This window comes from Erythrolamprus reginae, chromosome 2 (assembly GCF_031021105.1).
Source record: "Erythrolamprus reginae isolate rEryReg1 chromosome 2, rEryReg1.hap1, whole genome shotgun sequence".
Lineage (NCBI taxonomy): Eukaryota > Metazoa > Chordata > Lepidosauria > Squamata > Dipsadidae > Erythrolamprus > Erythrolamprus reginae.
Window position 1 is genome coordinate 20,004,096 of NC_091951.1, and position 16,077 is coordinate 20,020,172.

At 43.2% G+C, this 16,077-nt stretch overlaps 1 protein-coding gene across 1 annotated transcript in view; it reads left to right on the top strand.

Annotated features, from left to right (window-relative positions):
* LOC139159227 (uncharacterized) overlaps positions 1 to 13,296 on the top strand; it is a 50,698-nt gene extending 37,402 nt beyond the window's left edge. Inside the window, exons 10-11 of the mRNA XM_070736574.1 lie at positions 11,097 to 11,187; positions 11,491 to 13,296. Coding sequence (XP_070592675.1) covers positions 11,097 to 11,187; positions 11,491 to 12,536 — 1,137 coding nt within the window. The 3' untranslated portion in view covers positions 12,537 to 13,296. The remainder of the gene's footprint in view (positions 1 to 11,096; positions 11,188 to 11,490) is intronic.
* The last annotated feature ends 2,781 nt before the right edge of the window (positions 13,297 to 16,077 follow it).

A 16,077-nucleotide genomic window follows, 5' to 3' on the forward strand; every position in this document is an offset into this window, starting at 1 on the left:
CTTTCCAATTCCTTTCTTTCTGTTCCTTATATACAGCTGACATTCTTTCCTTTTTTTTCTTCTTATTTTTTTTTTTGGCTCCCTTGTACTTGAAAAGGCACCTGTTTTTTCAGTTCTGTGGCACTAAATAATAATATTTTTATTTCCTCCTTTTTTTTCTTCTCTTTTCTTTTCTTTTCAATTTTGTTACTAATTGAATTGTTATTGAATTGGCATAATCATATTATAAGGGAAACAAAATATATTGAATAGATTTGGAATTTATAGTAATTTCTTTTCCTTTTCACTACATATAAAATTGAAACTAACTTTAAAATTTGAAATAGTTGATTTTAATTTGATAATGTCCCACACCTCAACCCTTGTTAAAACAACCAAAAAACAAACTACACCAACTACTCTATCTCCACAAGTTTCACCGCACTCTTCTCCTTCGCATCAAGTGTTAACCATGTCTACTAAAGACAAAGACAAAGACAAAACAATGCAGTCCAATCTTGCAACTATACATGAGACTTTGAATACTCTGAAGGACTTTATGGTCAAATCACAAGAAGATGCTACTCAACAAAGAGAGGCCATAAAGGAGGAGGCAACACAACAAAGAGAAGCCATAAAGGAGGAGGCAACACAACAAAGAGAAGCTATAAAAGCTGACTTAGCAGAATTTAAAGTGGAGATGGCCCAAATGAAAGCTGATATGGGTGAGATGAAAGACCAGATAAAGCAGATTCAACAAACACTTCAAGAAAGTGATGACCGAGTTAAAAAAGTTGAAGAACAATCTGATAAAAATGAGAAAAGAATGGAATATCTTGAAGGGAGAGCCGATGAGAGATACAAAAGATACGATGAATCCATTATCCAACTGGAGATGCAACGAGCTTCGTACGGACTTCGATTTCAGAATATAAAAGAGGAAAAAGATGAAGACTTAAAAGTGACTATGGCGGAAATCATTGGAGCTATACTTCAAGAGGACCCCATAGCTTTACAGAGAGAAATCGATGAAGTTTACAGAATCTCGAATAGCTATATCCGTCGGCACAATCTTCCAAGAGAGATACATATTAAATTTACAAGAAAGGCGTTGCGAGATGAGATACTTCACCATTCAAGAAACTCCCCACCCCAACGCCATGGAGTAGAAATAAAGATATTAAAGCAAGTTCCAAGAAGTGTCAGAGAAAACAGAAGAGATTATCACTTTCTAACAAAAATTTTGATCAAAGAAAACATTACTTACCGTTGGCTTATTCCACAAGGACTTTCTCTGACATGGCGTTCTACAAGGTACAAACTGGAAAATGTAGATCAAGCCATGTACTTTCTTGAACAGAGTGGTTTGGGCCACTCCGACTACGCAAGTAAGCAACAAGTGGTTCAACTACAACTAGTTCAACAGCAACCAGGGGAAAAATCACCAACTCAGCAAGAAGAAAACCTGGGGGCAACTGCTCAAGTAATAGAGCAGGACCAAGGTGCGAGAAGAGTTCAACCTCAGCGAGAAACCAAAAAACCCATTAAATGACAACGAATAAAGACCTAAAAATCTTTTCTGTAAATGTTAATGGACTTAATGAACCAAGAAAAAGGAAGCAAATTTTTTCTAAAATTAGAAATCAAAATGCTCAGATTGCAATACTACAAGAAGTTCACATTAAAAAAGATAATCAAAAATTACTGTTGAATCCCAAAATTGGAAAAATGTATGCTGCATTAGCAGACCAAAAAAAAAGAGGTGTAGTGATGTATGTCAAGAATTCTATAAATTCCAAACAAATATATAAGGATAAAGAGGGTAGGATATTGATTGTACAAGTAGATATTGAACCTAGACCTCTAGTGGTTGTTTCTATTTATGCTCCCAATGAAGACCAAATGACATTTTATAAAAATTTACACCAAACAATAATAGATTTAGCTATTGACAATGTATTGATAATAGGTGATTTCAATGCTATCGCGAATAGACAATTAGACCACTCAGGAGGGGGAGGTAATAAAAAAAGGGGAAAAGGTAAAAAAACAAGAAGAAATTTGTTACCTAGTACTTTTCAAAAAATGAAAGCGGAATTACTACTAAGCGACATTTGGAGGGAAAGACACCCTCACAAAAGGCAATTCACCTTTTACTCCAATCCTCACAAAATTTGGACGAGAATTGACATGTTATGGGCACCAAAAACGGTGGCAGAACAAATAAGAGAGGTCGAGATAGACGTTAATACATGGGCTGATCATAACCCAATAGTGGTCTATATGACGATGAACAATAAACAGAACAACTGGCGGATGAATAGGTATATATTAAATGATAAGAAATATAAGGATTGGATTGAAAAGGAATTAAAAATATTTTTTGAAATTAATAAAACATCAGACACTACTCCACAGAACTTATGGGATACAGCTAAAGCGTATATAAGGGGTTTAACAATATCTTACACAGCAAAACACAATAAGGAAAAGAAATTAGAGTACTCACAATTAACAAACGAACTAAAACAATTAGAATCCCTATCGCAGCAACATACTAAGAACAGAGATCTAAAGACAGAAATAAACGTAATTAAACATAAAATTAGAGTTATAGAACAAAACCAACTAACTGAAAAGATCAAAAGAGCAAAGCAACATTATTTTGAACATGCAAATAAACCTGGCAGATGGCTAGCGTACAAACTTAGAAAACAGAGTCAATCAAAATTAATCCAAAAATTAGAAGATAAAGATGGTAAAATAAAATATGATACAGAAGGCAAGGCAGACATTGTTTATAATTTTTATAAAGAATTATATGCTAAAGATCATGTTATCGAAGATGAAGTTTTTAACTATTTAGAGGCTTCAAATTTACCACAAATAACAGAAGATCAACAGGCCACCATGGACGGACCAATAACAATGGAGGAACTCTTAACAACAATTAAAAAACAGAAAAACAACAAGGCTACAGGTCCAGATGCCATACCTGCAGAATGGTACAAGATAGACAACGAAATAATAAGAAACCATATGTTAGAAACTTTTAATTTATGTAGACTGGAGGGAAAAATTCCCAAATCTTGGTCAGAATCACTGACAACCTTAATACATAAACAGGGTACAGAACCAGAAAAGATTAAAAACTATAGGCCTATATCACTATTAAATGTAGATTATAAGATTTTTATCGCCATTTATGCAGAGAGACTTAAAAGAGTTATAAATGGAATAATACACCAAGACCAAAATGGATTTCTTCCAAGGAGACAAATTAAAAACAATATTAGAACTGTAATAAATATACTAGAGTACTATGAACAACACCCAGACAAGACGGCATCTTTAATGTTTTTGGACGCTCAAAAAGCCTTTGACAACGTTAATTGGATATTTATAAAAATGCAATTAAATAAAATGAGATTTGGCCCAAAATTTGTTAACCTAATAGATACCATATATTCAAAACAAACAACGAATATAATATTGAATAACAGTCAATTACCAATACTTGACATAAATAAGGGAGTTCGCCAAGGATGTCCTATATCACCATTGCTATTTATTATGACCCTTGAAACTTTATTAATTAAAATAAGAGCGGACCCCAAAATAAAAGGTTTAACCGTAGGAGATGAAACCTACAAACTCCAGGCCTTTGCAGACGATCTAATGTTTATAATTGAAGAGCCGATTACAACAGTTCCTACTTTATTACAAACCATTGAACAATATGGAAACGTAGCAGGTTTAAAGATAAACAAAAGCAAAACACATTACTTGACTAAAAACATGAATAAAACACTAGAAACGAAATTAGAAAGTATTTCTGGAATAAAGATTGTAAAAAAGGTAAAATATTTAGGAATAAATTTAACAGCGAAAACAATAACATTAAAAAATGATAATTATATGAAATTATTAGCAGAAATTAAAAATGACTTAGCAATGTGGAATAATTTGAAAATATCTTTCTTAGGAAGAATTGCAACAATCAAGATGAACATTTTACCCAAGGTCTTATTTCTTTTCCAGACAATACCAATAAACCCAGGGGGTATTTTTTTAAAAACTTTAACAAACTTAGTTAAAAAATTTATATGGCAAGGCAAAAAAGCAAGGATAAAAATGAATTGTTTAGAAGATATTAAAGAAAGAGGCGGATTTGGCCTTCCAAATTGGAAATTATATTATCAGGCCGCTGCATTAACATGGCTTAGAGATTGGATAACTTTAGATAACAAAAGAATACTTGACCTAGAAGGACATGATTTAATGCTTGGATGGCACGCATTTTTATGGTATGATAAGGACAAAAACCATTCATATTTTAAAAGGCATACGTTGAGGAAATACTTATTAGAAGTATGGAAAGACATAAAGAAAAATCATTTTTTAAGTATCCCAGACTGGCTAGCTCCTTTAGAAGCAATAATACAGTGATCCCCCGCTCGTTGCGAGGGTTCCGTTCCAGGAGCCCCCGCAACGAGCGGGTTTTCGCGAAGTAGCGATGCGGAAGTAAAAACACCGTCTGCGCATGTGCAGATGGTGTTTTTACTCCCACAGCGCTAGCGAGGAGCCGAAGATTGGGGGCGGCGCGGCTGTTTGCCGCCGGCATGGAGGGCTTCCTAGCAGCCCCCCAAACCCGGGTTGGGGGTCCGGGGGGCGCTGTCTCTCGGCGCTTTCGAGCCGATTCCGGGAGCGAACTCGCTCACGGACTCGGCTCAAAAGCGGCGAGAGAGAGCGTGGACAGGCCCGTTCCTGGCGCTGTCTCTCGCCGCCTTCGAGCCGAGTCCGGGAGCGAACTCGCTCACGGACTCGGCTCGAAAGCGCCGAGAGAGAGCGTTGACAGGCCCGTTCCTGGCGCTGTCTCTCGCCGCCTTCGAGCCGAGTCCGGGAGCGAACTCGCTCACGGACTCGGCTCAAAAGCGGCGAGAGAGAGCGTGGACAGGCCCGTTCCTGGCGCTGTCTCTCGCCGCCTTCGAGCCGAGTCCGGGAGCGAACTCGCTCACGGACTCGGCTCGAAAGCGCCGAGAGAGAGCGTTGACAGGCCCGTTCCTGGCGCTGTCTCTCGCCGCCTTCGAGCCGAGTCCGGGAGCGAACTCGCTCACGGACTCGGCTCGAAAGCGCCGAGAGAGAGCGTTGACAGGCCCGTTCCTGGCGCTGTCTCTCGCCGCCTTCGAGCCGAGTCCGGGAGCGAACTCGCTCACGGACTCGGCTCGAAAGCGCCGAGAGAGAGCGTTGACAGGCCCGTTCCTGGCGCTCTCTCTCGCCGCCTTCGAGCCGAGTCCGGGAGCGAACTCGCTCACGGACTCGGCTCGAAAGCGGCGAGAGAGAGCGTTGACAGGCCCGTTCCTGGCGCTGTCTCTCGCCGCCTTCGAGCCGAGTCCGGGAGCGAACTCGCTCACGGACTCGGCTCAAAAGCGGCGAGAGAGAGCGTGGACAGGCCCGTTCCTGGCGCTGTCTCTCGCCGCCTTCGAGCCGAGTCCGGGAGCGAACTCGCTCACGGACTCGGCTCGAAAGCGCCGAGAGAGAGCGTTGACAGGCCCGTTCCTGGCGCTGTCTCTCGCCGCCTTCGAGCCGAGTCCGGGAGCGAACTCGCTCACGGACTCGGCTCGAAAGCGGCGAGAGAGAGCGTTGACAGGCCCGTTCCTGGCGCTGTCTCTCGCCGCCTTCGAGCCGAGTCCGGGAGCGAACTCGCTCACGGACTCGGCTCCAAAGCGGCGAGAGAGAGCGTTGACAGGCCCGTTCCTGGCGCTGTCTCTCGCCGCCTTCGAGCCGAGTCCGGGAGCGAACTCGCTCACGGACTCGGCTCCAAAGCGGCGAGAGAGAGCGTTGACAGGCCCGTTCCTGGCGCTGTCTCTCGCCGCCTTCGAGCCGAGTCCGGGAGCGAACTCGCTCACGGACTCGGCTCGAAAGCGCCGAGAGAGAGCGTTGACAGGCCCGTTCCTGGCGCTCTCTCTCGCCGCCTTCGAGCCGAGTCCGGGAGCGAACTCGCTCACGGACTCGGCTCGAAAGCGGCGAGAGAGAGCGTTGACAGGCCCGTTCCTGGCGCTGTCTCTCGCCGCCTTCGAGCCGAGTCCGGGAGCGAACTCGCTCACGGACTCGGCTCAAAAGCGGCGAGAGAGAGCGTGGACAGGCCCGTTCCTGGCGCTGTCTCTCGCCGCCTTCGAGCCGAGTCCGGGAGCGAACTCGCTCACGGACTCGGCTCGAAAGCGCCGAGAGAGAGCGTTGACAGGCCCGTTCCTGGCGCTGTCTCTCGCCGCCTTCGAGCCGAGTCCGGGAGCGAACTCGCTCACGGACTCGGCTCGAAAGCGCCGAGAGAGAGCGTTGACAGGCCCGTTCCTGGCGCTGTCTCTCGCCGCCTTCGAGCCGAGTCCGGGAGCGAACTCGCTCACGGACTCGGCTCGAAAGCGCCGAGAGAGAGCGTTGACAGGCCCGTTCCTGGCGCTCTCTCTCGCCGCCTTCGAGCCGAGTCCGGGAGCGAACTCGCTCACGGACTCGGCTCGAAAGCGGCGAGAGAGAGCGTTGACAGGCCCGTTCCTGGCGCTGTCTCTCGCCGCCTTCGAGCCGAGTCCGGGAGCGAACTCGCTCACGGACTCGGCTCCAAAGCGGCGAGAGAGAGCGTTGACAGGCCCGTTCCTGGCGCTGTCTCTCGCCGCCTTCGAGCCGAGTCCGGGAGCGAACTCGCTCACGGACTCGGCTCCAAAGCGGCGAGAGAGAGCGTTGACAGGCCCGTTCCTGGCGCTGTCTCTCGCCGCCTTCGAGCCGAGTCCGGGAGCGAACTCGCTCACGGACTCGGCTCCAAAGCGGCGAGAGAGAGCGTGGACATCGCCCGTATCTAGAAGAAGTTGCCACCCGAGCGCTCTTGCCCGGCGGGAGGCGAAGCATATGGGTGGGGGGGCTGTCAGGACACCCTCCCACCCCAGCACTTTGCATCCCGCCGGCAAAGAGCAATAAGGCAGCAGCTTCTGCCGGACACGGGCAATGGGCGGGACAGAGAAGCGGGAAGAATCAGGAGGTTCCTTTGGCGGCTGGAGGCTGCCTGGCACCCGCTGCAGCCAAAACAACAAAGCCAGGCAGCCCCCAGCTGCCAAAGGAGCCTCCTGATTCTCCCCGCTTCTCTGTCCCGCCCATTGCCCATGTCCGGCAGAAGCTGCCTCCCGTGCCGATGTTCCCCGCCAAGCCCAGTTCGGCTTCCCTGGCTGCTTGGCCGGAGGGGGGGGGGGGCTCGGCCAAAAGGGGCTGGAGACGCAGCGATTTGCCTCCCGCCCCTCGCCCCTGTGCCACCGGCACGTCATCTTCCCTCCCAGACAAAAAGGCCGGCCTTTGGGGATGAAGGGGTGTGTTCAGCTCTGCGTCTCCAGCTCCTTTCGGCCGAGCCCCCCCCCCCCCCCGGCCAAGCAGCCAGGGAATCCGAGCCAGGCTTGGCAGGGAACATCGGCACGGGAGGCAGGAGACGGATCGGGCGACCGGAGCAGCAGCCAGGGAAGCCGAGCCGCGTATGGCGGTGACGGCGGCCGTCTCCTGCCTCCCGCGCCGATGTTCCCTGCCACGCCCGGCTCGGCTTTCCTGGCTGCTTGGCCGGGAGCTGGATGCTGGTGGTGGCGGAGGAAGGCGAATGCGGCTTGGAAGCTGGGAGGGGGGCAGAATATGGGAGGAGAGAGGCTTGCAATAGAGGGTGGAGGAAGCGGCCATGGGAGGGCGAGCTGCCTCAGGGAGGAGGATCGGGCGGGACCAGGTGGGGGCTGGAATTTCTCCGCCAGGGCGAAGGGCGGGCGAGCGGGTGCTGGGGAGGGCTTCTCGCCCTCCCGACAGCAAGAGGGGGGAGCGAACGGCGTGGGCAGGCGAAGGGCGGGCGAGCGGCAGCGAGGAGTTTGCGTGGGCGGTGGGGAAACTCCTCGCTGACGCCAGCAAGAGGGGGAAGACCCAGGGAAGCCGCTGCCATCTACGCATGCGTGCCCGGCACGCATGCGTAGATGGTATTTTTGACTTCCGGGTTGAAAAATAGCGAAGTACCCTGTTCGCAATGGTTGGGGACGCAATAAACGGGGGATCACTGTACATCCAAAGTCTACAAAGGATAGGAAAATAACTTATAGATATAAAGAACTACTAAATGATCAGATGAAGCTTAAATCTAGAATTGAATTACAAGAAGAAGGGATAATAATAGATTGGTGGCACTACGCCCAGATCCGATCTAGATATCAGAAGGATAAAACTCTTTACATTTTTAATAAAAGTAAAAATCCTTTAACTACTTTAATCACCATTAATTCAACAAAAATGATAGGGAAAATATATAAACTACTTATTGCTCATAAAAATATAGAGTTGACTTTAAAAGATACTATGATAAGATGGTGTAGAAATATTGGCAAGGAAATAGATATAGACACATGGGAGAAAGTATGGATTAATAATTGGAAAATGACTAAATCAGTTTCCCTAAAAGAAAATCAAATCAAAATGTTTTATAGATGGCACCTTCCACCAAATAGGATAGCAAAAATGTTTCCTAAAACATCCCCAATATGCTGGAAATGTAAGAAGGATATAGGAACCTACTATCATCAATGGTGGACATGCGGTAAAGCAAAAATATATTGGAAAATGATTGAAAAAATATTAAAAGAAATAATAAAGCAAGATATAGATAATACCCCGGAATTTTATCTACTAGGTGTTACAAATCAGACCTATAAGAAAGAAATCTCTTATTTAATTATACACATATTAACTGCGGCTAGAATAATATATGCGCAAAATTGGAAAGGGGAGGAAATCCCCAAGGAAGAAGAGGTTATAGGTAAAATATTAGATTGCGCTGAAATGGATATGATGACAAGAAGATTAAACGATCAAGAGGATACTAAATTTTATGAAACATGGAACAATGTCTATAAATGGATAGATAAGAAAAAATAAGATATATCTTTAGTTGTTTTTTTTTTTTTTGTATTAGTTTTTACCTAGGTGATAATAATACTAATATTAGTTTAAAAGGACTTTTTGACGATTATGATATAGTAGTGTATGTATGTATAAGTATAAGCAATATACCAAGATGCATAATAGTTGAATTTAGCTTTATTGTTTGAATTGAAGGTTTGACACTATTTTACTATAGTAATTAAGATTATATTAAAGGTATTTTTTGGTAATTATGTTATACTAACCCTACTTAATACTCACATCAAGATTTGTAAAACTTTAACTCAAATTTATTAACTTTTTTTTACTATAATAGTTAACATATATTTAACTATGTATTCTTTTTCTATATTTGAATGTATACTTTCAAAAGAAGCGGGGGAAATATACCCCCACTTTATGTTTATTGTTTGTATGTATTTGTTTGTTTTTATGAAAAAAATAATAAAAAAAATTGAAAAAAAAAAAAAAAAAAAAGACTATCCACTGATGACGTCTCCCGATTCCTAAGAGGTCAGTAAGGGGCGTAAATAACTGCACCACTGTGCCTTCCATCCCCTGTCCTAATGTTTCTTCTTTTACTTGTATTATGTATATAAACATTGTTATATCTTTGTACACCACCAATACATACTTGGCAAAACAAATAAATAGCCAAATAGGTGTAAAGGAATATAGAGAATAGGAGAAAAAAAGAAAGTCCCGGGGGGAAAAATGAATGGGTGAGAAAGAAATTCAAGCTCACCGTTCCTTGATTTAGTTCAGTATAATAATGGGCTATTGGGATAGAGAGCAGAAGGAAAGAGTGGATAGCTTGCGGGAGGGGCACAATGGGGACGTGAATCCTTGTGATGCTCATGCAAGCAGGGCCACAAGCACCCACATCGCTCATGCAAGCGGAGCCATGAGCTGCTGTGACGCTAGCGGGGGACAAGCCACTGTGACACTTGTGCAAGTCGGACGGCAATTGCTTGTGATGCTCATGCGAGTGGGACTGTATGAAATGCCTATCTATCTATCTATCTATCTATCTATCTATCTATCTATCTATCTATCTATCTATATATATATATATATATATATAGTGTTGATCACGACCTTTAAAGTCCTACATGGCAATGGACCAGATTACCTCCGGAACCGCCTGCTACCGCACGAATCCCAGCGACCGATAAGGTCCCACAGAGTTGGCCTTCTCCGGGTCCCGTCGACTAAACAATGTCGTTTGGCGTGCCCCAGGGGAAGAGCCTTCTCTGTGGCGGCCCCGGCCCTCTGGAACCAACTCCCCCCAGAGATTAGAACTGCCCCTACCCTCCTTGCCTTTCGTAAACTACTCAAGACTCATTTATACTGCCAGGCATGGGGGAGTTGAGATAGCTCTTCCCCCTAGGCCATTACAAGTTATGCATGGTATGTTTGTGTGTATGTTTGGTTTTATAATAGGGGTTTTTAGTTGTTTTTTATTATTGGATTGTACATGTTGTGTTTATTATTGTTGTTAGCCGCCCCGAGTCTACGGAGAGGGGCGGCATACAAATCCAATAAATTATTATTATTATTATTATTATTATTATTATTATTATTATTATCATCATCATCTATCATTCTATCTATCATTCTATCTATCATTCTATCTATCATTCTATCTATCATTCTATCTATCATTCTATCTATCATTCTATCTATCATTCTATCTATCATTCTATCTATCTATCTATCTATCTTCGGAGAGGGGTGGCATACAAATCTAATAAATTGAATTGAATTGAATTGAATCTATCTATCTATCTATCTATCTATCTATCTATCTATCTATTAATTCAATCAATTAATTAATCGGCCGCCTAACTCCTTTCAGATTCTGGGTGGCTCACAACATCTAAAAAACAATATAAAAGACCGTTTAAAACCCAATGAGAAACCATTCATAGCTTTTATCCTCCCTTCTTAGAGTTGCTGAGAAACACTGATTTATAGCCTACCCCAATCCAAGCAGACTTTTTCAAATGCTTGCAGAAAAACCACTGTTTGCACCTTCAGGATGACATGGTTGGAAGTCACATGTAATTGTTATTGGGCTTGTTTTAATAAAGAACGGCTGAGATTTTTTTAAAAAAATATGTGTATAAAGTCAGTCCTTTCACTCTGAATTGCAGCATCCTCTTTTTCCCCAGGGTTCCTTAAAAGAAGAGCAGATGGATTTCTTATACATGGAAGAAAAATCTCTGGAGGTTATGAAGAGAGAAAATTGTGAGATGGAGAAAGGTAAAATTCTCCTGCAACCGCCTTTCCTTTCTTTTCCTTTCATTTCCTTCCCTTCCCTTTACTTTTCACTCCCCTCCCTCCTCCCCCCTGGCAAAAATGATTGTAAAATGGAGCAAAATTCACTTAACAAATGTTTCACTTAGCAACAGAAATGTTAGGATCAATTATGGTCATAATTCAAGGACTATCTGTATTGTGCTTTAGCTATTGTGCCACCAGGGCTCATGGATGCTTTAAGGAAAAAGCAGAAAAGGTTGGTAAAGGAGTGTGGACTGGTTAAAATGTCTCTTTCTTTCTCTGCAGAGGATGAAAGAGAATGTGAGGTTAATGAAGATAATTCATATTATGGACAAAATGCATCAGAAGAAACATGCAGCATAGCTCCACAGACAAGCTATAGCAATAAGGAAAAGATTGTGAAAACGCAGGGTGAAGGAGATGAATTGGAAAACCAGGAGAGAACAGAAAGAGAGGAGAGAAAAAATGAATGTATCGAAAATATCCAAAATACTAGTAGGCCCAGTAAGGAAGAAATGCCTATGTTCTCCAAATACGGTAGAAGGTATCGCTATAGAGTAGAACTTGACGTCATCCATTCCAGCCAAGATTATATAGAACATCCCAATTCCGAAGAAAACGTCCAGCCTAATTCCTCAACTAGGCTACCGGAGAAAGCCAAAAAAAGTGAGAAACCACACACATTCTTTGAACATGGGAAAGAAAGCCATTGTCAGAATGAAAAACCTCGTCAGTCTTCCGAATGTGAGGAAAGCGTTACTCGCGCAAACTCGCCCAGGGGAATCTCAACGTGCCCGACTGAAAATAGACAGTACGAATGCTCGCAGTGCGGGAAACGCTTAAGTTCGAAAAGAAACCTGAAACTACACCAGAGAGGTCACACCGGAGAAAAGCCGTACGAATGTTTTCAGTGTGGGAAGTGTTTCAGCCGGGCTGGATGTCTGCAGTTGCACCAAAGGTTTCACACCGGAGAGAAACCTTACAAATGTTCCCAGTGTGGGAAAAATTTCAGGCAGGCGGGATACCTGAAGACGCACCTAAGGTTTCACACGGGAGAGAAACCTTACAAGTGTTCTCACTGCAATAAATACTTCAGTCAGTCGGGATACCTGAAGACCCACCAGAGGTTTCACACGGGAGAGAGACCCTACAAATGTTCGCATTGCGGGAAGTGTTTCAGCACATCCATTAACTTGAAGAGACATCAGATGATTCACACCGGAGAGAAACCCTACAAATGCTCACAGTGCGGGAAGTATTTTAGGCAGGCAGGAAATCTGAAGAGCCATCAAAGAACTCATACCAGAGAGAGACTCTATCAGTGCTCTTAGTATGAGAGGTAACTGAGTCCGCCATAGTCCTTTCAGCAGTTCCACACGAATTTGCACTGTTCAGGTGACCCTGAGGGCAGAGATAAACCTTCAAGTGGCCTCAACCGTTCTCAGAAATAGCACTAACGACCAGATAACTGGAAGGAATATAAATCCATCTTCCACTATTCGGTCAAAACTGAAGATGTTTCTTGTGATGAGAAGCAAAACGTCTTCAAGGAAAAACTTGCCTTTTGAAAAAGCACTTTTGGGACGACCAGGAACTGAGAATCTTCTTAGACAAACTCAACTGATACATATAATTAAGAAAACAGGAGAAACCTCACTGCATATGGAAGTACAGTAGTACCTCTAGATACGAGTTTAATTCGTTCCAGAACGGAGCTCGTATGTCGATCAACTCGTATCTGGAACAAATGGCTTTAGACTTTGTTTTTCCCCACGGAGATAACCAGAAGCAAGGATTCTTACGCCACGTAGTGGAAGCTTGGCTTGTATCCTGAATTTGAGCTCGGGTCTGGAACAGAAATTTCGCTCCCGTCGTGGCTCGTAACTTGGAATACTCGCATGTGGAGCAGCTCGTATCTAGAGGTACTATTGTATCTGTAAGTAACGGAAACTGAATCCTATTGGAGTGGGCAGCATATAAATATAAATAATAAATAAACAAACAAACAAACTATCACCAGAGATGTCATACAAGATTTGATGAACTGTAGTCTGCTTATAGTAATTTGAAATTAAAAGAATGTTGTCAGTACTGTGTACATTCCTACATCAATCAGGCAGGATTTCCTCAAAGCTTCACCAAAAAAAAGTTTGCGAAGGTAATTCAGGATTGAAACTTGATCATTTGCTTATAAGACAGTGATGGCGAAGCTTTTTTTCCAGAGGTGCCGAAAGTGTGTGCTATCGCACATGCATGAGTGCCCACATCCACAATTCAATGCCTGGCGTGGGCGAAAACAGCTTCCCCCACCCCCCAGTGGCTCTCTGGAGGCCGGAAACGGCCTGTTTCCCAATTTCTGGTGGGCCCAATAGACTTGTGTTTTGCCCGCCCCAGGCTCCAAAGGCTTCCCTGCAACTGGGAGAGGGTAAAAACGTCCCATCCCCTCGGAGGCTCTCTGGAAGCCCAAAACACCCTCCCAGAACCTCTGTGCAAGCAAAAAATCAGCTGGCCGGCACACACATGCATGTTGGAGCTAAGCTAGGGCAACAGCTCATCTGCCAGCAGATATGGCTCTGTGTGCCACCTGTGCCATAGGTTCACCATCACTGGCTTAGGACATTTCCTGGCACTGAATTCCATTTTAATTTTAATTCAGGAGTTTAAATTGAATTGATTCAGAAAGTTATTGCTTATTAAGATACATATTCTAGAATCCAGACAGCCTTGGAAATGTTAAATTTTTTTAAAGTTAATATTTTATTTTAATTAATTCATTCATTAATATAAATTTAAATTTATAAATTAATTAATTAATTAATTAAATTAAAGTTATCCAAACTCCCAAAGGACTCCAGGCAGCTTAACAATAGAATACAATATTAAAAACATCTTAAGCATTAGAACAATTAAAACCCATACATATCATTCCATGGCTGGATCTCATCGATTATAACTGCGAGCTCAACGGCCCCAGGCCTGTTGGAAAAGCCAGATCTTAACTGCTTTTTGGAAGGCCAATAGGATGGGAGCAGTCCTGACCTCCGGAGGTAATTGGTTCCACAGATCCAGGGCAGCTACAGAGAAGGCCCTTCCCCACCCAATCCGTCAGCTGACACTATTTAGTTGATGGGACCTGGAGGAGATCAACTCTCTGGGATCTCACTGGTTGCTGGGAGTTGTGTGACAGAAGGTGGTCTCGAAGATAACCTGGCCCTAAGCCATGTAAGGCTTTAATGGCCAGCTGGACACCCACCCACCCCGAACGGGTGCTGCCATCTTGTTTTTCGCTTCTGTGAATAAGCTGGGCTTTTAGCACTGCCTATACGACATGAGGATGCAAACCAGCAGCGAGGTAAGCCAGAAGCTATCTCTGGCCTATTCCCTAAGGAAGTTTAATTAAGAAACAGAAATGGCATATGAAAGAACAAGGAATATCTGATTTACTAATATTACTTCTGAAATGAATCTTAGAAATAGCATTGTTTGTAAATAAGTCAACAATGTAGGACAGCTACACAATAGGAAAATGTAACTTTAGGCTCCATCAACAGAGTATGGGAAGTAATTGTTGTACTTTTATTTCATTTTGGTCAAACCACAGACAAAATGTTGTGTCTGGTTGTAGATGCTACACTTAAGAAGAATTCAACAAAAGAGGAAGGCTCTCTGCTCTTCCACACAGAAGCCATTTTGAAATATTTCTAGGGTTGGGGACGAGAAGCAACTGGCAGTTTTGCATGCAAATGATGCTATTCTGCAGGGATGCTATCTGATAGTAGCCATACTCAGGATTACTAGTAACACATCCATTTATCAACAACCAGTAACTAAATCTACAGTTAAATATAACAATTTAATATCGTTTACTGTTTCTATGCCTTTTTCAGTTTTTCGTCTGATCCAGAGTCCACTGGAGATGGGTTGAAAATTCATCTGAATGAATAAGCCAATAAATAAAATGCGATGGATGGATGGATAGATAGATGGATAGATACTGTATATAGATGGGATGGATAGATAAATCGATAGAGATGATTAGATAGAGGACAGATAAATATGAGGGTCGCCCAGAAAGTAATGCACCACATTTTTTTCTTTAACAATTATTTATTGAACGCAAGAAAACATGATGTTTCTTCTACACTCCCTATTTTTCTGCGTAATCTCTGTCCCATTCTATGGCCTTCCTTCAGCGAGACACACGGGTGTGTATGACCTGTTGGTACAGTTCCTTGTTTGGTCATGAAGCCATTTCTGCACTGTGCGAATCATCTCGTCATCCTTAAAATGTCTTCCGTGAAAGGCATCCTTTAATGACTCTCATAGATGGGTAGACAGACAGACAGAGAGAAAGAGATGGATGGATGGATGGAAAGGAGAGTGGAAAGGAGGAAAAAGTAGAGGGGGGAAGGAAGGAACAGAAAGAAAGGGGAGAGAAAGGGCAGAAAGGTGGGAAACAAGGAAAAAGAGATAAGTGTTGTTATATTATTTTGAATTGAATTTAGTAGAACTGTGTTAGAGGGCAATTATTTACTAAAATAAACCTAAATTCTTCTTTCTTCTCTTAAAACTTCTGTTTCTTACATATATATTTACAAATTTTGATATATATTTAGATTTATTATATTAAAATTGATATTTTTATCTTATACGTTTATATATATATTTTGTAGAAGAATTTTTTCCCCATTACTATGATGATGACTTCTACTTTGAGCGGAGCGACTGTAGCTCCACTAAATGTTGTATGTTATGTTTGTCATCTTTGTTTTTTGGAAAATTAATAAAATATTTTTTTTAAAAAAGAAGGGAGAGAAAGAAGGAAAGGAAAGGAGGAAAAGGAGAGGGAGGCAGGAGGAAAGAAGGACGGAA